This window comes from Lepidochelys kempii, chromosome 6 (assembly GCF_965140285.1).
Source record: "Lepidochelys kempii isolate rLepKem1 chromosome 6, rLepKem1.hap1, whole genome shotgun sequence".
Classification (NCBI taxonomy): domain Eukaryota; kingdom Metazoa; phylum Chordata; order Testudines; family Cheloniidae; genus Lepidochelys; species Lepidochelys kempii.
Genome location: NC_136385.1, coordinates 47,325,178 through 47,348,722, shown reverse-complemented (window position 1 = coordinate 47,348,722; position 23,545 = coordinate 47,325,178). Strand labels below are relative to the sequence as shown.

The following is a 23,545-nucleotide window of genomic DNA, read 5'->3' as shown; positions in this document are numbered from 1 at the left end:
TAGGATAAGAAAATTATATTTTTATAATAAAAGAATAGTTTCAGAACATACTAAAATGAAAAAAAAATACAAACCCAGTCACACCTTAAAAACCCATCAAAAATCATATTACCCTCTAAGCAACTAAACAACATTGCTGTTGAACTCTTGTCCTCCTGTTACCTCCCCCCTCCTGTTACCTCCCTCTCCCCCTGTTGCTTTTTGTGTCCACAGTGGATAGATTCTGACACCCTTAGTTATGTTGAGTAGTACTTCACTGTAATAAGTAGCCCCATTGAGTTTTTTGGGGATGCTGGTGGAATAAGTTGCTACTCAGTGTGAGTAAGAGTGGCAGAATCTGACCTTTAGATTATAAAATCTTATGAGCAGGAACAGTGTCTTCTGTATGTTTTGTGAAGCACGTAGCAAACTGCTGAGCATGTTAAAAAACAACAGTAGTAATCTGTGCAGATAAGGTTTTTCTTATTGTTGAATGGTTGTAAGAGCTATGGTACCTTAAAATTATTTTGAGCCGATTCTAGAAGTGATAATGTCATAGATTATTGTGGTAAGCATCCATTTTCCATCATCCTGGACAGAATGTTGTACATGCCTAGCCAGATACAGATCAGCAGTCGCCTTTCTGTATTAAGGGAGGTTACATAAGAGCATCATCATCAGTAGTGATTCCTTGATGAATACATCAAGTCTATGATAAAGACGAACCAATTTATTATTATTTAGATTTGCGGTTGTCAACACAATGTCATTTGGTATTTTTACTCAGACTGTGTTCTATAGCAATGAATTCACAATTGTGACAGATAGCAATAAAACTTTATGAACATTTTTGAAGTAGTTATAAATGATGTGTGAACTATACTTATAGAAAATGTTTGTGGTAAAGCAAGTTTACACAATACGAAGTAAATCGTATTTCCTTGCAGTGTCAAAATAGTTTGTAGATGTTATTCATAAAAATGTGAATTTTAGTGCAGAATTGATAAATGCTTATGAAACCAACATGTGCAATGGGTTTATAAAGACAATGTTAACTTCTGGCATGCCTAATTTTGATGACAGTTGAAATGATAAATCCAGTTGTTACTTTCAAGCGTGACTGAATTCTTTTGAAAGTTTGCCCATTTTCAGAATATTTATGTCTCTTCTTCAAGCTGCCAAACACAGAGATGACACATACTGCCCTCAATCTGTTCATTCCTCTACTCTATTTAATGAAGATTATAAACATTGGGGCATCTGACACCATAGCATGGACGCTGAATTCTCATATGATCAGATGGGGCCTCCTGCATGACACAGGCCATAGAACTTCACCTAACAATCCCCCATCAAGATAAATAACCTCTGATTGAGATAAAGCTTTTATTTTAGAGGGAAAAAAATCCAGTTTTGATTTAAAGACTCCACATGATGGAAAACTTATCACAGCTTTTGGTGTCTTATTAATTACCCCCAAACACACTTCAAATTTGTATCTTATTTCCAGTTTGAACTTTGCTGACTCCAACTTCCAGCCATTAGAGCCTCTAGTATATATACCTTCTCCCTGTGTAGATAATTATAGACCATGATCACGTAATCTCTTAACCTTCTTTTTTCCTAAATTTAATCGTTGAAACTACTTTAGAGGTATATAAGGCATGTCTTCTAGACCACAAATCATTTTTATAACTCTTCTCTGAATCTTTTCCAATTTTTCAACATCTTCTTAAAAATGTGGACAACAGAAGTGGATGGTCTCACCAATGTCATACTCAGAGGTAATGTCACTCTTCCGATTCTTAAAGTTATGTGAATGGCCATGTATAGTACATATTGTCCTAAATGTGGTAGTAATTTTGACACAGAATAGCAATAATTGAAATTGAGTGTGCATTGACTAAGACTTTGTGCGGAACCATAGCATCCCCTCACAAGCTGCTTTCTCCTCAGGCCTCCCCAAGCCCTGTTCACTCTGCTACCCCCTCCACGTAGTTGCCCCTCCCCTCAATGTCCACTTATACCCCAGGTTCCTTTGGTGGTGGTCTGTGTCTGGATGTTACCAGAATGAGTGCATAAAGTTGAATGTTTGTTGGGACTATGGTTGTTCAGCTAGAAGGAACCAAGGAAATGTGAACAAAACAGGACAAAATTTCAAAAGGGGAGCATTTTTATGTTTCCTCTGCAAAAGTTAACAAGTTAACATAAACTTACACAGAAAATTCAATGATTCTTTGATAAAATACTGTGTTAAATTTAGACTCTAAATTCAGTTATTAAAGTAGAAAACAGAGATTTTAGTTCTGACCTTTAAATACAAATCTCAATGCACTCGTAATTGTGGTGTCACTATCGATGGCTCCAATGTTGATTTCAGATGCATGCTTGGTAGTTCTGTAGTAGACTGTTCCAACCAGTCCTTCTTGGATAGGGTTTAATCTAAATTGTACAGGTGTTGTGGATTTTAACTGTTGTACAGTATGTTGCATATTCCCCTTCTAGCATTTGACAGTTCTTTTCCAAGTGATGATGAGTAATCATAGCAACTAAAACAATAAAAGTATAAAAAGATTAAATATCATCAAAGCTCTATGAGAATGAATCATCTTTTACTACCAATCAAGGGTGCTGGAACAATTTTTATAGTGGGGGTGCTGATCATGGAAATTATGTATTTGGTGTTAGTTATTACTACTTCAAGCCAGGGAGTGCAGCAGCACCCCTAGTTTCAGGACCACTGCTACCAGTTGCAGATCTTGGAATGTTTGGTATACGCTCTCCATATGAAGGAGGTGTCCACATCTCATTCTGGCTAGAAAGCCTTTGCACTACCTTTTTGAATCTTTCCATAGTCATGTATACAAATGTGCATTTGACTTTTTAATCATTGAAAATCTGGAGTAGGCTCAGAGCTTGAGTCCATGTGTAGGATTTCTCCTAAATTTAGTGGGAAGTCATGTGCTTTGAGGATAGTGCAGGCATGGAAGACTCAACTAGAGACACAGAACATTTTCTAAATGGAATGTTTTTAAAGTTTTCTATTAGATGACAGCAGGTCGTTCAGCAATACAGTGGTACTGGAAAGTTCCTTCTCAGCTCAAGACTGAATTGATGTGGAATATAAATGTTGTTCATTATCCTTTAAAAGATTGTTTCTCAAGGTCACATGAAGTGTTTCACTTCACTTTAGTTTTTGTTAGATTTTTATTTTAATTCAGTATTTGTTCTGTTAGTCTTTTCCTGGGCATAAAAGTGTGGAGTTTTGAGGGCTATGCACAGTTTTGGAGCTATCCCTCTATGTTCCTGACCAGGATCTTGGACTAAACAGAGAAGAGACTGCCCCCAGAATATCCATCCCAAGTTTTACACTGTAAATGCTGAGCCAGGACTTGAGGAGTTTAGTTAGTGATGTGCAGATACTTACAAGATGGATAAAGGTCATCATAGTTATGTACTTCACCATGGAGTCTCAGTGATTTGATTGAAAAAAAACCAACTGAGCAGGTAATAGCCATCAAACCAGCAAGGTTTAGAATAGCCAGTCAGGATACATAAATTTACATAAAGCCTCCACTTACTGATCAGCTGATTGGTTAATAATCAGAGTACAGTAATTTGCTTACATATAGTATTGAGAAATAACCATGCATTAATTATGCAAATCAGGTTTCCCAGCTGATCCAAGTGAAAAAAATTGCATTACTGAGAAATAAGGGTCAGTATGAGCTGCATCTCTCCACAGGGACTGGTTAAGACAATTCCATTTCAGTATAGTGGTTCATAATATGCATTGGGTAGAGCTATTAAATAGCATTATAAGAGAAACATAATTGTGTGCTGTTCATCTGGGGCTTTCTTATGGAAAGCGATAACATGATGCCATTAGGAAAATCAACAAGACAATAATCTCCATCCATTCACAAGAGAAGCAGAAGTTTGAACATCTGTTTCCCCCTATTGAATTCATGAAAGGGCTTCTCTGCACATACAAAAAATGGACTAATAAACAACAGTTGGGGAACATTATCTCTAACATTCATCATAACATTGAAATATACCGAATGCAATAAAAGGGAGGTGGGTGTTTAAACAGCTTTCCAAACAAAACACCTCACCAATTAGTAGATCTTTTAAAAGTGTAACATTGAGTTATTAATGTATCTATTTTAAATTAATTATAGAAGAGCATGAAATCTTGTTGGGAAAAGTGTAATTAACGCTCACTGTCAAAGACACAATGCCCACAAGAGATAAAGCTGAAATTATGTCACCTTGGGCAGCAAAATCAAACGGGTTATAACATAAAATGGTGCTAGTAAGTGCTAAAAAAAAAAAAAAAAATCCTAGCCAGCAATTTTTGGGAAAAAAAAGTTTAAGCTTAAAATATGGGATCCCCCTCCCCCCAACACAGTTTTGGAAGGGGAATAATAATAAAAGGAACTTTGGACCTAAGCGCCAAGTTCCTGCCAAGGGCTTGTAACACAATATCTCAGAGTTTCAAGGGTAATTCAGTGTCAATTGCGCTTGCCGTCCCCCAGAAAAAGTAAGCATTTAACTTCCGTTCGGTCTATGTGGACTGATGAAATGTAGGAAATCTGTTTCTGGAGGGGGAGTGGGGTGTGGGGGGGGAGGTTTCCCAAAGAGAGCACCAAGTGGAGAGATCAGAAGTATGAAGAGTGGCCGAGCTGCTGGCGGTGTGCTGAGGCTGGGAGAACGGGACGGGCTGCAGGAGGAGAAGGGCTTTGTGGCATTGCAAGAAGAAAGTGAGTGAGATTTTTTCCAAGCAAGCGCCTAAGGAGTGCGGGGTGAGGCATGCTGGCCACTAATAAATGGCTAACGAGGGAAGAGAGCTCTGTTTACTGCTACTGTAGTTCGTGCAGGCGTTTGGCTGGATTTACCGAAGTCAGAGCCCGGGCTCCTTTAAAATGTGTTTGATTTGGTTGTTTGTTTCACGGTTGCAGTTGAACAGAGAGAGAAAGGGGTCGGGGGATTTAAGTAAGATAACGATTATTTCCCTTCAGCCTGTCACCTTAGAGCGGGGTTTCTTTTGTTTTCCTCCTCTAATCTTGAAATTGCAAGAACTCTCACGTCCAAAGAGTTTGCGAGTCAGTGATTAATGGGGATACAGCAGGGATAACTGCTTCGAGCGCTGCAGCAGAGAGGTAGGGAAGGGACGGGGAGAGCTGGGCTAGGAAGTTTGCAAATTGCAATCGGTGCGCTCCTGCACAGGTAAAAATCTTTCGTTTGCCTACTCATTGAGGAAGCAATTCCCATCCCCCCCCCTTGAAAATCCGGAGTTTGAAAGTGTCAGGGGGGTAAAGTGTGTGTGTGTGTGTGTGGGGGGAACGTTAATGATTTGAGGATCATTATTTCCAGTTCAGAGCTTGCCAGGGTGCAGCCTCTCCGCGCGACTAACAAGAACGCTTTTGAATGCAAATAAACCTTCCATGAATGTTTGCATTGTCTCTCCTTTAATGAGTCGGACTTGGGAAGCTGTGTTATACACCACCCACGGAAAAGCCATCAGTCCGGGTGTATATGCATGGGCCCCGAAGAGAGCAAAATAATACTAACCACCCAGAATAGTATGGATCAGACGGTGAGATGCTCACTTACTTGGGTTCGGGGTAGGGGTGAGTGTTTGGCAACAAAATATTCAGAATGATCCCAGGAGGAGAATATTTTTTGCCTTAGTTGCATGAAAATCTTGTAAATTTCTAGCGCACCATTCGGGACCCTTCTCTGCTTTGTGTCTGGTCTTACCCCGTTCACCAACCCTCGAGCACTATGGTTGGAAGAAAAGGGAAAGGTAGGTTGTTTATATATGACAGCACTGTCCAGTGGAAATATATCTCTGCATCAAACGAAGGAGCAAGTGTTTGGTGGGCTGCGGGCAAGCTATAGTGTCATCACTGCCCACAGAGCTGGGCCACTGGAATTAGGGCGATCTTGACACCCCCCAAAGGACTGGCAGGACAGCACTAATTCCAAACTGAGCTCTTTTCCTTTGCCTTCTTTCTCACGCAATAAACACAAGCAGCAGAAGGGAGGGCAGGCTTTGCCTTTTATGCTGGGATCTTCTGGTTCATATTGTTTTTAGAAACGATCCATTCCTGTTCGAGGAATGTCTCCCCTTTTTGCAGCCATGCTGGGCAGCAGGGCGATCGCCTAGCAGCATGGCTTGCTCTGGCTGCACGTGAAAGGTAAAGGGACTGAGAGCATTCTTTGCTAGTATCTGGGGTAAACGCATTGCAGCCTTCCTCTCCGCCAGCCCCGGAGCATGTCTGACATTTCTTTGAAATTGTGGGGGGTGGGGTGGGGTGGGGAAGGTACTTTTCTTTTAGTCTCCACGCACATTAAAGCTTGGATTGTTTCTTCGCTGCCGAGCCCAGGCTGTGCCAAGTGTAATGATTTTGTGATGTGGATTATGATTTAATAGGAAATTAGCTGACATTCCTAAATTCATTTCATATGGTACAATCGGCCATCTGATGAGAATTACATTGTGGAACCCAGGTTGGAACCTCAGCCAAATCGTGATGAAGGAGGTGAGGCAGTGAGGAACTAGCAATCCTTCCAGCCACCCAGCTCTTCTTGATTTTCAGTGGGACCTCGGCCCCTGAATCACTTAGGGGCTTTTGAAAAAAAATTACATCTGTTCTCATTATAATTTGATCAGAAAGGAGACAGGCTTAATATTAGGGGCACCTGTCCTGCTCCCATGTTAGTCATTTTAAGCTTGGCCATTGATTTCATGGGAGCCGGAGCAGGCCTAGCAACATTTAAGAATGAAATGCAAAGTCATAGGAGCTGCTGATTATTGGCAAGAAACCCACATTATTCTGCAAAAAGAACAGGAGTACTTGTGGCACCTTAGAGACTAACAAGTACTCCTGTTCTTTTTGCAGATACGGACTAACACGGCTGCTACTCTGAAACCTGTCATTATTCTGCAGGCATTTTAAAAAAAATAATTAAACTCATCAGGCAAACACCTATTAAAATTTGCCATCTGTAATACACATTATCACTTCTTTAGCTAATGGAGACTAAGGTTTAGATTTGACCTTTCTGTACAATTTTTTTAACAATCATTTTGATTAGGCAAGTAGAAAAATGAGGAGTAAGGGCTAGACCCTGCAGTCCTGCAAGTCAACTATCAGGATTTTTGTCTGCCTTAAGAATCAGGATCATTACCTAGAACGTATCATTTTATGGCAAAGTTAATATCGAACATTCCTAAAGCTTTGTTATTATGTGTGAGAGAGAGAGACAAACAACATTCCTGCTTTCCTTTTGGTCGAACAAACATTTTGCAAGACAGCAACGCTGTCTGTGGTAAAAACAGTATTGGAAATTCCTAGGCTTTCAGTAACCTAGAATATTTTTTTTTAAAGTTAATTTGTTGCTGGCTTCAAACCAAGGGTCTTATAAGTTCAAAATATCAATATACAATCCTGTGCTAGGTTCCAGATACACATTTTAAGTACAGTGCACATTTGTATCCTGTATGTTCATAACACAAGGGACAAATGCTTCTTGTGAATCAGAGTTTACTTTATCAGTCTAGATCACATTTTGATGTAAGCCCTTAAAAATTCTAATTGATTAATGAGTTTCAGATGGTGATTCCCTTCTATTCCCCCTCCTTTTTAACATCTACAGTATACTCCAAGCTAATCTGGGAGAGCACCAGAAACACTGAGCTAAATTAGTTGTGTATAGTTATAAGGATAATAAAAGAACTAGAAAAATGAATTTCTTACAAAAATATAATCTTGGTTTCTGCATCTGTGCAAATAGGTTTTATCCTATTAATTGTTGTAGTTAGAAAAGACAATTAAAATGAGTGTTATAACCATCTTGGTCCCAGGATATTAGGAGACAAGGTGAGTGAGGTCCCATAAAAGATACTACTTCACCCACCTTGTCTCTCTAATTAAAATTAGAGATCTGTGTACTTAAAATAATGTAAGTAAGAGTAACATATAATATTTTATATAAGGTAAAATTCTTTAAGGGTTCAGTAAGAATAATATATCATGGCAGCAAAATCAGAATTGGATAAGTATAGTCCCTATTATTCCATAAGAGTTAAAGGGTACGATGAGGGCAATTATTGCAGTTCTCTATAGTAAGTCATAGCATCTTAGAAGTCAGAGATGACAAGACCGATAAGTTCATATATAGTCCATCCTTGCCAACAGCTGATTGTTATCTATATTTTATTTAGTGCTATTTTTAGTCCAGTTTTAAGTGTCTCAAGTGATGGACATTCCCCTACTTCATTTGGGAGATTATTCTACTGTCTAGCAGATCTTGTTACTGGGAAGAATTTCCTGACACTAAGGAAAACAATTTCATAAATTGTTGTTCACCTCTGTGGCTATTGGGAAGAGGTTAATCAATGTATATATTAGGAACAAAACAAAAGATTATTTCAAATGCAGCATTTAGTCTGTAGACTAATCTCATACATATTCTGAGTCTGCAGGACCATAAGCCCTGGGCAAAGGACAACTTGTAGTTTTGTTTTTAATAACATTAGTAAGATCAAATTTTCAAATGTGGGTGTTTAGATTGCACCTGCATATTTTATGCTCAAAATCATTGTGTATGCAAAACCTGTATTTGTTCTCCTGAAAGCAATGATTGCATGCAAGGGACCCTGTTTGTTTGCAGGTTCATGTTTGCTTAAACAAATACACAAACAGACTTTGTGTTTGCAATTTATGGTGCCCTAATGATGAAAATTTGATCTATTAAAGTCTCTATTTTTTAATATCCTCTTTTGCTAACCCCCCAAATATATAGTTATTTGCATATGCTTACTTCAAAATGAGTCAACCAATGCACCAAACAACACTCTGAAATTCTGCTGAAGGGCCAGAATTTTGTTCTTTTCCATATCCTTCTTGATGTGATTAGAACTAGCAGGGAGATCCAGCAGAGACCCATGCCAGATACTCATGAGCTCTGCTTTGGCTTTTGATCCTCACTTCTTCTCCCTTTCCAAAATGACTGCTATCCAATACCATTACCTTCTCTCCAAGTCAGCAAGAAATTGAGAGAGGGACATCAGCTGCAACTGCAGACAAAGGCAGTGTACACCGCTTCTGTGTAGCATTATAGATTGCAGTCCCTGTGGTGAAAGCACTGGCTACTCACTTCCAAGATGTTTTCCCACTGGTACCAGTGACTGTGAAGCTACTGCAGAGTTGCGTATCATGTGAACCTTTTACTTTATAGTATACTTTGCTTCTTCTGCAGCTAGCAGGCTTTCCCAACTCTCATCTCACACAAGAGGGAATTTAGCATAAACCCTGAATATTTGAGTTCTATGCAGATGGAATGAAATTCACCCCTCTAATCCAGGTGCCAGTTGTGAAGAACATGTGGGCCACTGGATCAGCATAAATGCAGATCTGCAGTTCCTTCAATAGTCCTAGATAACACCATCTCACTTGCAAATTGACTTTCGGCATTGGTCCCACATAGGCTGAGTCAATGATAGTAAGGGGGAATTTAAGTACATTAGGAACAAAAAGAATCCTAACAATAGTATTGTTCCATTTCTAGATAGAAATGGTAGGAATTATCAATAATAAGCAGAAAAGGCAGAAGTGTTCAATAAATATTTCTGTTCTGTATTTTGGAAAAGCAGATGATGTAGTCATATCATATGGTAACACTCTTTCAATTCTGCTAATGTCTCAGGAGGATGTTAAACAGCAACTACTAAAGTTGGACATGTTAAATCAGCAGGTCCAGATAACTTGAATCCATGAGTGTTAAAAGAGCTGGCTGAGGAGCTCACTGGACCATTAATGTTGCTTTTCAATAAGGCTTGGAACATTGAGGAAGATCCAGAAGATTGGAAGAAAGCTAATGTTTTTAAAAGATAAACTGGATGACCTGGTAATTATAGGCTTGTCAGACAGAGATTGATCCTGAGCAAGATAATGGAGTGACTGATATGGAATTCTAATAAAGAATAAAAGGAGGGTAATATAATTAATGCCAATCAACATGGGTTTATGCAAAAGTGATCCTGTGAAACTAACTTGATATCTCTTTTTTGATGAGATTAGAAGTTTGGTTGATAAAGGCAATAGTGTGGATACTTAGACTTCTGTAAGGTGTTTGACTTGGTATTGCACAACATTTTGATTAAAAAACTAGAACAACATTAAAATTACAATGGTTGACATTAAATGGATTAAAAGCTTGCTAACTGTGATAGGACTCAAAATGTAATAGTAAATGAGTAATCATTGAGTGGAAATGTTTCTAGTGGAATCCCGCAGGGATCAGTTCTTGGCCCTATGCTATTTAACATTTTTATCAATGACTGTAAGAAAACAAAAAATCATCACTGATACAGTTTGCAGATAACCCAAAAATTGGAGGAGTGATAAATAATTAAGAGAACAGTGCAATCTGGATTACTTGATAAACTGGATGCAAGCAAACAATATGCATTTTAATATGACTAAATGTAACTGTATAAATCTAGGAACACAGAATGTAGGTCATACTTACAGGATGGGGACTCTATTCTGGGAAGCAGTGACTATGTAAGAGTTGGGGTGGGGAGGGGAACGGTGGATAAACATCTGAACATGAGCTCCCAGTGTGATGCTGTGGCCAAAAGAGCTAATGTAATCCTTAGATATATAAACAGGGGAATCTCAAGTAGGAGTAGTGAGGTTATTTTACCTCTGTATTTAGCACTGATATGACTGCTGCTGGAATATTGAGCCCAGTTCTGGCGCCCACAATCTAAGAAGTATATTGATAATTTGGAGAGGTTTCAGAGAAGAGGCACAAGAATGACTAAAGGATTAGAAAACATGTTTTGTAGAGACAGACTCAAAGAGCTCAATCTATTTAGATTACCAAAGAGAAAGTTAAGGGGTGACTTGATTACGGTCTATAAGTGTCTATGTGGGAACCCAATATGTAATAATGGGCTCTTCAGTCTAGCAGAGAAAGGTGTAACATGATCCAATGGCTGGAAGTTGAAGCTAGACAAATTCAAATGGGAAATAAGCTGTATATTTTTAACAGTGAAGGTAATGAACCAGTGGAACAATGTATCAAGGGTTGTGGTGGATTCTCCATCACTGACAATTTTTAAATCAAGATTGGATGTTTTTCTAAAAGATACACTCTAGCAATTATTTTGGGGAAATTCTATGGCCAGTGTTATACATGAGGCCAGACTAGATCACAATGGTCCCTTTTGGCCTTGGAATCTCTTAATCTGGGCCAGCACAGATACCAGTTCCATGGCATGTAGCAGGTGCATAGTTACCCCATTCTGCTGCTCAGCATACCCATGCAGCTTCATGCTAGGCTTAAGTGGTATAGAGAAACTTGTGGTAGGCCCTAGGACCAGGAATGAATTGGGTGAGAGTACTGAACACAGTATCTATTTGGCTTGTGAAAATACTTGCCAAACACCCTTTTTAAATCTTGGTGTGAGTGTGTTTTTTGTTTGTTTGTTTGTTTTTTAATAGCTGAACACAAATCTCATGAATGGTTCTGCTTTCTGCGGCCCTGGATGCTGAAAACTTCTATTAATCCACAAAGCAAGTAGTGCACTGGTAGCTACAGAATAAGGTTTACTATACTGCTGCACTACTCTGCCTCACCTCTGACCTGGAAGGACAAACTCTAGGGATGAGAAAAGAATTTGGGCTGTGCAGCTGTTCAGCCCCTTACTCTGTCTGCTGAGACTGCAGGCACAGGGCCTGATGTGAATGCCCATCCAGCACCAAATGGACCAAGACAACAAAATTCATTTCATGGAGGCCACTGAATAGCCTTCAGCTGGTAACAACTTTTAGTCATTGCTTACCTGTGCTGATTTGAAATGGTAATTTAGAGGTGAAAGGTGCTATATCCCATTACTATTTCCCTATTTATGATACGTATATGTCCCTCATTACCCTAGGGTCTGAGCACCTCACAATGCCCCTGTGGCAAAGGGAAATGCTATTATCCCCATTTTATAGGTGAGGAACTAAGGCCTACATCCTCAAAGGAATTGAATGTATTGAAATCAATGAGTGAGGTGCCTTAATACCTCTGAGGATCTAGGCCCAAGTGACTTGTTCAAGGTTATAGAAGAAGTCTGTATTGGAGCAGGGAATTGAACACACATCTTCAGAGTCCTAGGGTAGGCCTTAGCCACTGGACCATCTCACCTCTCTGCCCTATGTTCTCTCTTCTATCCATCTATGCTTTTTAATACACAACTAGACAGCAAGTGTGAAAAATCGGGACAGAGGTTGGGGAGTAATAGGAGCCTATATAAGAAAAAGACCCCAAAATTGGGACTGTCCCTATAAAATTGGGACATCTGGTCACCCTACTTACACCTGATGATCATTGACAGACATCAGCAGATAGTTTAAATTACACTGCTGGCAACACACTCAGTTGAGTTACAATACACAGAAAACTAAATGTGCCACTGTAAAGCAAAATAAAAACTTCACTGTTTGGTGGGAGCAAACAAGGAGGAATGTAACTTTCCAGCTTGTTGAAACTGTTACGTGTCATTAGGTGTACTGTAAACTATCCTGAACTGAATTCTTTACCTAAACAATGAGCCTAAGAATTTGAGATGCCTTATTGCTGTCACAGGGGTGGGGAAAAAAAGGATTGCACTGCATAAATATGACTTGCAACAAAACAGACTGTAAGTAACGTTCTGTCCTAGCTTATGTCACTTTCAGAAGAGTAGTGGACGAAATTTATTTCTTGAGGAGCAAGGCATTTTAGTGGTAAGTTTTAAACATTCTTATGCGTGTCTGGTGATAGGTTCAGTTTCTTAAAGAAAAGCTGACAGATTCCATAACAAGAGAAATTCTACATGCATTTCTACAAATTGATGTTAATGCTTTGTTATAGCTGATGTTATATCAATGGCTTTACTGTTTAAAATACAATAATGTTTGGGGGTAAAATGCTGGTAACTTAAGGCTAGACTGTCAAGTCCTTAATGATTTCAATGAGGGAAGGGATGAGCCAGTGCTAGAGTGGCTTAGGGGTTCAGTTCCCTGCTGTGCCACAGACCGTATCTGTGACATTAGGGAAGTCACTTAGGGCATGTCTATTCTGTAATAAAAAACCTGCAGCACCAAGTCTGAGCCTGGGTCAGCTAACTTGGACTCACAGTGCTCGGGCGTGTGGGGCTAAAAATTGCAGTGTAGCTGTTTGGGCTGGGACTGGAGTCTGGGCTCTGAGAGCTGTCATGGGGGAAGGATACCGAAACCTGGTCTCCAGCCCGAGCCTGAATGTCTACACTGCAATTTTATAGTGCCATGAGCCCGAGTCAGCTGACCCGGGTCAGCTGTGGCCATGCCATGGATCTTTTATCACAGTGCAGAGGTACCCTACATTTCTCTGTGTTTGAGTTTCTTCTCTGTAAACTTGGGATAACAATACTTCCGTATGTCACTACATAAATACATTAAAGATTGTGAGTTTTTCAGATACTATGGTAATGGGGATCAAAATATAGAAAGTTCATTTCCCCTGAGCAAGGACTGCAAGATCCAGCCTTGGTTATGGCTGGAATTTTCAATAGGAGCTAGGTGCTCAACTCCCACTGATTTTCAGTAGGATTTGAGTGTCTGTCTCCCTTAGACTTCTTTGAAAATCCTAACCAATGTGTAGAGAAATGATACTAGGCAACATTTGGGCTGGTAATGCTAATCAAATTAAACAAGTGAGACAAGTGTTTAAGTGGAAGCCAGAAATTTTATCGCACAGTCACTGTGGAAGGTTAAATTAAGTTTGGATGAACTTCCCAGATTTAATATGAGGAAGGTCAGTGTTAGCACACAAAAAACAACTCAAAAAACAATAAAGAATTCCACAACTTTGCCACTGGTACTGACAATTTGAAGCACATGGCCAAACCTACCAATCTTCAGCCTTTTCTTTTAGGCTGATGTTATTCTCAAAGTGGTCATGGGTGTCAAAGGTAAGTGGTTAGCGGCGGGAGATAAGACAGGTTGGTGGAGAAATGGGGGAAAAAAGGGGAACCCTCCTTCCCCTTTAGGAAGAGAAATAGTGAAACTTTACAAAAGGTAGTGGATACAGTATTTATCCATCTGTGATTGTGTCACTGGTCTTTCCTCATCCTACCTCACCCCTGCCAATCTAGCTGTTACCCTACACTCCCCCCTATCATATGCAACCCCCCCGCCACCATTCACCAGTTGACTTGATTCCGCCTGCACTTGACCATAACATCTCAATGTGTCCCCCTCCTGGTTTAGAACCCCTCCCCTGCCCAGCTCTCTCAGCTCCTTTCAACCCCTACCAGCTCAGAAGAGCCACTCACATGACATCTACATACTGAGAACCCCTCTTCTTTCTACCTAAACTCACTACCATTCAGAAACATTCCCTTCAGTGTGAATCTTCTCCCACCGGTTACCGCCCTCACACTCATACCTCCATGAGCAGAACTATTCCCCCTTCTACCTCCTAACTCCCATTAGGGTTGTCAACTCTCCAGGATTGGCCGGGAGTCTCCCGGAATCAGCATCAATCTCCCAGTGACTGTTGAAAGCAATCTGGGAGATTTTAATAGGATACTTTAAGAATGACATTACCTCATGTTGGGGAAAAACAACTCCCGGAATAGCTTCAGTCAAACCTTAACTCCCATCACCACCAGGCTCAAAAGTTCCTTCTGCTCAGAACCCTCCCCATCTTTTATTTGTTGCTGGGTCTGGGAAAGGCAAGAACCAGGTCAGCAGTGAGTGTGTGCAAACAGCCCTGTACTGTGAGTCTGAACTGAAATAGCAACATGTATGCTTGAATTCCATGCTTTGTGCCTCCTTCTGCTGGCAGAAGCCCATATGCTCAATGGGCTGCAGGGAACATGTGTAGACAGTGCTGTTCTTTGTCTGTTTTTTTGCACTAATTCCATAGTCCCTGCTGTGTGAGCCTCCAGAAACCCCCTAGTGGCAGGCATGTATAACGCAGCCTACAGAGCCAGGTTGGAGCAGCCTCGGCCCCACCAAAAGTCAAACGTGGTATGTCTACACTACAGACACCCACAGCTTGCCCATGCTGGCTCAGGCTCACGGGGCTCAGGTTAAGGGGCTGTTTAATTACGATGTGGACCCTCCCACCTCTCAGGGTCTTAGAGCCTGGGTACCAACCCAAGCCCTAATGTCTATACCGCAATTAAACAGTCCCTTAACCTGAACCCTGTGAGCCCAAGTCAGCTGGCCTGGGCCAGCAGTAGGCTTTTAATACAGTGTAGAAATACCGACACTGTCAGCAGGTGGCACTGCACCCTGCAGTATCACAGGCACACTGCAGTTTCAACATTTATTGGTGGGGCTCCTTGGTGGGGAACATTTCACCATACATGTATCCTTGGATGCAGAAAGGCAGTTTTCTCCCAAGGAGAATCCTAAGCCACAGTGTCTTTTTATTTCTTCCAGAGCAACAATGTGGTTTCTAGATTTTCCAATGAATATATCCGAGAATAAATGAAATGAAATAAAAAGATGATTATCTTAAAGTCTTATCTGTAAACCTAGAAAGAGACTGTGCAAAAATGGTACCTTTTACTTTGCTTCCCTTGGACATCCTGAGTCATATGTATTTATTTAAATGAGTAAGATAAGTTTTTACTACTATTCCGCCATAAAAACAACTATGGGAGAGTGACCTGGATTACATTCTGGCTCACACATCAACCTAACTATTACCTGCAGGAGAATAACTTTTTGACTCTTTTATAACTTCTGGAGAGAAAGGATGAAATAGAGAAGATTTTAATACTGACTGTCATAGAATCCCTGTGACAATTTGGACAAGTCGCTTAACCTCTTTGAGTCTCAGTTCCCCTAGCTGTGAAATGGTGATGATAATACCTCCCTATCTCACTGTAATATTTTGAGGAACTCAGCTACTCTGGTGAAGAATGACATAGAAAAGCTTTAAAATAAGTTATGATGGTGGAATATTTATTGTATTTGATGCACAGGCCAGAAAGAACCCACTTGGAGAGTCAGATTCCAGGCTGAGTTTGCAGAGCTGACAGCTTGAAAAATCTTTTGTTGTTTGCCCCCCAAAAATGAGCAGATTTGACCTGGATGTCATTAACCAAGAAACTATAAAACCACGATGTCATTTTTACAGTCAATTTTCAAAGCAGAGCTACACTTTAATTGCATACCTTTCTCACTCCAAAGTCCCTTGACTTGCAAAGGAGTTTTGGTTGCACAAGCAATGCAGGATCAGGCCCATTATTTGTAATTTTTGTCTCTTACCAACATACATCTAAGTTCTAATGATAATTCAAAAACTTACTTTTACCTTGGGGGGAGAGAATCTAGTTTGTTTGTGTGTTTTTCACTAACCAAAAAAGCAGAATGATTTCTGTGGAAAACATATTCTAAATAACGATAACTAGTATGAGCCTATTTATTCAAAATGCCACAGGGACATCCAGAACTTTAGTAGAAGCAGAATTTTGGATGAGGAGGGAAGTGATACACTAAACACATTGACAGGGGCTAAACAAGAGATTAACCAGATGTTTTATCTAACAAGAAGTTTGTTACCCAGGGCATGGTTAAATGAGGGAGGAATAATTTTAATCCATATATTATATTGTCCCAAATTCTAGTGTATATGAAATGCTGCAGTCATTTTTTTTTACAAAAGCCTTTGTATATCCTGCAACCATTTTTCTTCTCTCTTACTATATCTAGCTAGCTAGCTAGCTAGATATAGATTTAATATAATGTCTGTTTTATGAACTAATTTGATATTGAGTTAATAAAATCCAAAAGTTAATAAAATTGAATATCTCAAAATTCCAGTAGATACAATGCATATGTTAATTTATTCAGTGTTAAATGATTGTGTACATAATGAATGGTAACAAATATATGCCTGATTTTTCTTTGAGAGAACCATGTCTCCTCTTTTCCACCAAATCTGTCTTTTCAAACCTCTGCCGCTGCTCAAACATTGGCTGATGGATTGAAGTCACATTTGGCATCAGAAAGACGTGCCATCAGTGGCAGAAAAATGTTCATATAACAGGTCGTTCATAAGATCAACGTTCATAAAATCAGGGTGCCATTGTCTGACCACTGTCATAGGATAGCAAGTTGTTCTTCCCTATTTTTAAAGTCACTGTTACCTATCGGCTGACTCATGACTTCTAGACACTATGCAAGGGGCAGAAGGAAACAGCCATCAGCAGTGCATCCTGCCCTGCAATCATCTTACAAGTGCAGGTCACAATGGCACAGAACAGCCAGGGTAAATAAGCATCTTCCTGATCCTTTAGAAAAGAACAGTGAGAACCCTGCCTAATGCCATCTGCACAATACAGTGTATCAGCTGGCTGACCAGGTCCTGACTGTGCTCACTAGGAGTCATGGTGTGCCAGCTGGGACAGTAGCCAGTCCCCTAACTTGGCACTCTCTTTAGCATTAGGCTGAAACCCTGCTATGCTTCACAGGGACAGGAAGAGTCTGACACCCTTTTCTTTCCCAAGCACACCCATGCAGCAGATGGCAGAATTTGACCTTCAGTAATAGAACTACAATTCCAGTGGGCACTTCACACCTCTGGCTATTGAAATGATTTTAAAAATTAAATTGAGAATAAAATATTGAATGGGAAAATGAAGTACTCTCTCACCTCTAGAGGTGGTTTCCATAGTTCAGAACTGAGGCCCATTAGCATTTGTGTAGGGACGGTGAAGTCGGAAGCTTGCACTGCTACTGTATCTGTTTTGTGGATAAACTCCATCCTCCAGGACTGCTATGCTTTGTATATGTTTGTAGAATAATACAGTAAATTAAAAATAATATTTTAAAGGATTCTTTGTATTTTTTTATGACAATAAAGCTGTAGAATCGACTGATTTCATTTGGTGGAATGGGTATCTGTTTAGTACTGTTAACGGTTTATTGCAGTTGCAGAACTCCCTTACTCATATGCTGTTCTGGGGCCTGATCCAAAGCCCAGTGAAGCTTTCCATGGGTTTCAATGGGCATTGGATCAGGTCCTAATGAATTGTTAGGTCTGTATCTCAAAATGTTTATTTTGATTTGGTTTTAATTATTCCTTGCAGAGTAGTGGATTGTTGGGAACATGTGTACCTGGGTGAGTACAAATAAAACAGACACTATCTATATGATTAAATCACCAGCAAAATGCTCTATTAGCAAAACAAGACTTTCATTGTGTATGTTGTCTCCATGTGTTAGACCTGCATGAGTTTGTCTGACATCTTGCATCCCAGGATCATAGTTCGTTTCAAGCACTGTCAATAAACTTAAAAAAAAAAGAAAGCTTCAGGCCTTATATAATATAATGAGGTACTTTTTTGAAAAAACAGGTATTACAAGTGGATAAACAATGTGCAGTGCTCTGAGCCCAAAGGCACGAGGACCTGGCCTTTCTGATATGCATCAATACAGCCAGTGGCTGGCCAGCAGACATGAGGCCAACTTATTACCGATGAAAGAGGATCTAGCGCTGTGGCTCACAAACCTACTGGGTAAGAATATTTATATAGATATATATGTATGCATGCATGAGCGCGCACACATATTCAAAATACAATTATTGGCAAATTACACTTGTTAGTATGTTAACTTTTGGCCTCTAGTTCAACTGGAAAGGTGGTTCTCCAGACTATTTTCCCTTCCAAATAAGTAGTTACAATTAACTGGCCCCTCTGAGTAATGCAGCCATCAGCAAGGTCAGAAAGACTTTCTTATAAGAGGTACACATCCACATTATTTATCAAGTAACTAGCTAGGTAAACATTGTTCTTCCCCCAGTAACTGTTGGTCCTTGAAACATTTTGAATATTGAAACATTGAACAATTTGAAACATGAAAATGGATATTTATTTGAATTATGTCTTTATGTGGTTTAGTATTTTTGTTGTTACAATGAAAGATGTTAATAGCTCTCGTCAATTGTTTCTTTGATCTTGACATCAATTTCAGACCTGGTTAAAGTCAACGGGTGACTTTTCATTCAGGCTAAATGGAAGGAGCATTTAAATGTCCCTTTGTGTATTGATAGCTAAAATATAAGAATTTGCCTCCCAAGGCAAAATATTGTATGATAAAGCCAATCAGAGCTAAGCCATGTGAGCTGAGGGGTTTTCCTGGGGACTGATTGCAAATGTGGTATTGCCTGGATGGAGCTGTGTGTGTCCATGGGTGTGATAGGCAGAAAGTGAGCAGACAGTGAGAGAAGTGGTGAGCATGGCCCTAAGAGGGAGCAAAGACAGCTCTCTATAGGGCACAGGACTCACTGGAGAGAGAGATTTAGAATTTGTGAGTCAGGAAAATGCCTCCTGTTTCTACTCTGTTCAGGGAAACAGGACTTTGTGTATATTCCTTGTTGTAAATAAACAAGCTCACATCAAAGAAGTATTTGAATCATATAATCTATTTCTCCTCCTCACTGAAAAATCTTGGCAAGGCTTCAACTGTTAGCTAACTCTTTAGGCCCAAAAGGGGCAACCGTATTTTAGTAGTTGTGATAGTAAGCACTGTAAGGGTAAGTTATAACTTCCATTCAAGCCTCTGTTCTTCAGTTGGTTATAAGTTGCCTTTTGGGTTCATGTTCCATGTTTGATCCATTAGTTCAGATATGATCTTTTTGGGACAGACATTTCACAAAATCAGTTCAGCTGTTTTAGAGTTATAAAAGAACAAAAAATACACAATTCTGAGATATTCAAATCAAAATGTTTGTATTTGCATAACTCAAAAATGGATAAAATGAGAAACTTCAAGTTTAGCTTGTTTTAGTATTCCTCAGTGAAACTCAAATCAGTTCAGTTCTGGAGAAAATCATGTAAGCAGTTTTAAAACTGTGAATATTTAAAATTGATAATTCCATGCATGCACACTAGAATTCTTCCATTCATTTATTTTTGCATATGGTTAGAGAGACAGAGATAAATATTTTAAAGACATTTAAATGTCTTATAACTTGAAAGGCTGTAAGTATACAGTATGCAAAACATTTGCAGCATCTTTAGGTCAGACAGAAGAATATAGTGGTAGCATAGAGAAATCAGGTAAGGAATGCTCTGGATATTGTTCTTGTTTTTGTATAGTAACTACTAATACATATTATCTAAGCATTTACCTCAAAAACCCCTGAAACCTATTTGGCTCAGCATAGCAGTTAGAAAATACAAGTTAAGGAGATTGTAAGCTCACTGAGGCAAGGACCATCTTTTTGTTCTCTGTTTGTGCTAGGCTCTGTACATTGGTTCTGCTCCACAACCGAAGCTTATAATACAAAAAAATCATTTGAGATCATCTAAAGGCAGGATTTGGACCTCAGTTTTTAACTATGATTCAGTTTTGAGCCTTTTGCTCTTCATTTTGGTTCATAAATTATACCTTATGTGACACAGGTTATATTTTAATTTAGAGCACAAGAGCAAACAATCTTACTGCATAGGACAGATAGGAATCATAGAATCATAGAATATCAGGGTTGAAAGGGACCTCAGGAGGTCATCTAGTCCAACCCCCTGCTCAAAGCAGGACCGATCCCCAATTAAATTATCCCAGCCAGAGCTTTGTCAAGCCTGACCTTAAAAACTTCTAAGGAAGGAGATTCCACCACCTCCCTAGGTAACGCATTTCAGTGTTTCACCACCCTTCTAGTGAAAAAGTTTTTCCTAATATCCAACCTAAACCTCCCCCACTGCAACTTGAGACCATTACTCCTTGTTCTGTCATCTGCTACCGCTGAGAACAGTCTAGAGCCATCCTTTTTGGAACCCCCTTTCAGGTAGTTGAAAGCAGCTATCAAATCCCCCCTCATTCTTCTCTTCCGTAGACTAAACATCCCCAGGTCCCTCAGCCTCTCCTCATAAGTCATGTGCTTCAGCCCCCTAATCATTTTTGTTGCCCTCCGCTGGACTCTTTCCAATTTTTCCACATCCTTCTTGTAGTGTGGGGCCCAAAACTGGACACAGTACTCCAGATGAGGCCTCACCAGTGTCGAATAGAGGGGAACGATCACGTCTCTCGATCTGCTGGCAATGCCCCTACTTATACATCTCAAAATGCCATTAGCCTTCTTGGCAACAAGGGCACACAGTTGACTCAGATCCACCTTCTCATCCACTGTAACCCCTAGGTCCTTTTCTGCAGAACTGCTGCCGAGCCATTCGGTCCCTAGTCTGTAGCAGTGCATTGGATTCTTCCTGCCTAAGTGCAGGACTCTGCACTTGTCCTTGTTGAACCTCATCAGATTTATTTTGGCCCAGTCCTCCAATTTGTCTAGGTCCCTCTGTATCCTATCCCTATCCTCCAGCGTATCTACCTCTCCTCCCAGTTTAGTGTCATCTGCAAACTTGCTGAGGGTGCAATCCACACCATCCTCCAGATCATTTATGAAGATATTGAACAAAACCGGCACAAGGACCGACCCTTGGGGCACTCCACTTGATACCGGCTGCCAACTAGACATGGAGCCATTGATCACCACCCGTTGAGCCCGACAATCTATCCAGCTTTCTATCCACCTTATAGCCCATTCATCCAGCCCATACTTCTTTAACTTGCTGGCAAGAATACTGTGGGAGACAGTGTCAAAAGCTTTGCTAAAGTCAAGGAACAACACGTCCACTGCTTTCCCTTCATCCACAGAACCAGTTATCTCGTTCTATGTATGGAAGTATGGAAAGAGACCACGTTGGCTTAACCAGGAGATCACCAATGATCTGAAACTCAAAAAAGAGTCCTACGCAAAGTGGAAACTAAGTCAAATTACAAAATTACAAAGGATGAATGTAAACAACCAACACAAGCATGTAGGGACAAAATTAGAAAGGCCCAGGCACAAAATGAGATTAAACCAGCTAGAGATATAAAGTGTAACAAGAAAACATTCTACAAATACATTAAAAGCAAGAGGAAGACCAATGGCAGGGTATGCCCATTACTTATTGAGAGATAAAAGACAATAACAAAAAATGTGGAAATGGCAAATGTTAAATGATTTTTTGTTGTTTCAGTTTTCACCAAAACGTTTAGTAGCAGTTGGACAGCTAACATAATGAACGCCAGTAAAAATGAGATAGCATCTGAGGCTAAAATAGGGAAAGAACAAGTTAAAAATTACATAGACAAGTTAAGGAGTACTTGTGGCACCTTAGAGACTAACCAATTTATTTGAGCATAAGCTTTCGTGAGCTACAGCTCACTTCATCGGATGCATACTGTGGAATATACTGTGGAATGCATACTGTGGAATACTCCCCTACGGGGAGAGGTATTTTTTCATGCTTTGTGTGTATAAAAAGATCTTCTACACTTTCCACAGTAGTGGGGGGAGGTATTTTTTTATGCTTTGTGTGTATAAAAAGATCTTCTACACTTTCCACAGTATGCATCCGATGAAGTGAGCTGTAGCTCACGAAAGCTTATGCTCAAATTGGTTAGTCTCTAGGGTGCCACGAGTACTCCTTTTCTTTTTGCGAATACAGACTAACGTGGCTGTTACTCTGAAACCTGTCATAGACAAGTTAGATGTCTTCAAGTCGGAACTGCCAGATAAAATACATCCTAGACTACTCATGGAGCTGGCTGACAAGATATCTGACCCCTTAGTGATCATAGTAGGAAGAGGGCCTGAAACATAAGCACATGTATCAGAGGCCTGGTATGAAGCCTGGGCTAAAGTAGTCAAAACCTTGCTGACATAAAGCAAAGTTAAGTTGTGAACAAGAAGCAGGCCCTACTCATAGAATTTGACACGCATAGGGTTGATATTGTAAAAACATATATTCCTAAGAGGTGCTCGGCACAAAACACTCAGGAAAGCACATTTCAGAAGGGTGGTATCAGAACACCCCGACAAACACATTCCCCAAAGATAACAGGAACACGCTGACCCATCTTAAGGATAAAGTCAGCATGACAGCATAATGAATATAGATCAGTGGTGGGCAAACTGTGGCCCGCAGGCTGCATGTGGTGCGTGCCGTTAATCCACTGGCGGACCACCAGACAGTTTGTTTACATTTGCACGGCTGCCCACAGCTCCCAGTGGTCATGGTTTGCCATTCCCGATCAATGGGAGCTGCGGGAACTGATTGCTCACCAGTGATATAGGGGTGTTTTGATTGAACCTACAGGAACCAGGCAATGGGCAATGGGTGGCACCCTAATATGTCAGAGGGTGATACATAACTTGTTTGTATTGGTGTATAAAGATGTATCTCAGAGGGAGTGTCTTTGTCCAGCCGAGGCATACATGTGTTAGTGTAACTGTAGACATTGATCCAGGGAGCTAGGACTGTGCTTTGCTGACAATAAACCTGACTAAGCACCTTTGCACCTTAACGGATTTTGTGGTCATTGGGCAGTTTCCTTGAGATCTGCTGTGCCAGCTATCTGCGCAGAGCTGGGACAGCACAAAGGGAGAACACACATGCAGTCAGCTTAAGTTCGGACTTAATGGATAATGGAGCAAATAATCAAGCAATCAATTTGCAAACATCTAGAAA

General features: G+C 40.2%; 1 protein-coding gene across 3 annotated transcripts in view; it reads left to right on the top strand.

Moving 5' to 3' along the window:
* GAS2 (growth arrest specific 2) overlaps window positions 1-23,545 on the top strand; it is a 156,920-nt gene that overhangs the window by 17,314 nt on the left and 116,061 nt on the right. The window contains exons 1-2 of one of the 3 annotated variants that reach the window (XM_073347819.1): window positions 4,619-4,745; window positions 18,386-18,547. In XM_073347819.1, the coding sequence (XP_073203920.1) occupies window positions 18,406-18,547 (142 nt within the window). In that variant the 5' untranslated portion in view covers window positions 4,619-4,745; window positions 18,386-18,405. Of the gene's footprint in view, window positions 1-4,618; window positions 4,746-5,440; window positions 5,582-18,385; window positions 18,548-23,545 lie in introns of those variants that run through there. The other 2 variants (XM_073347821.1, XM_073347820.2) reach the window with 2 other exon arrangements.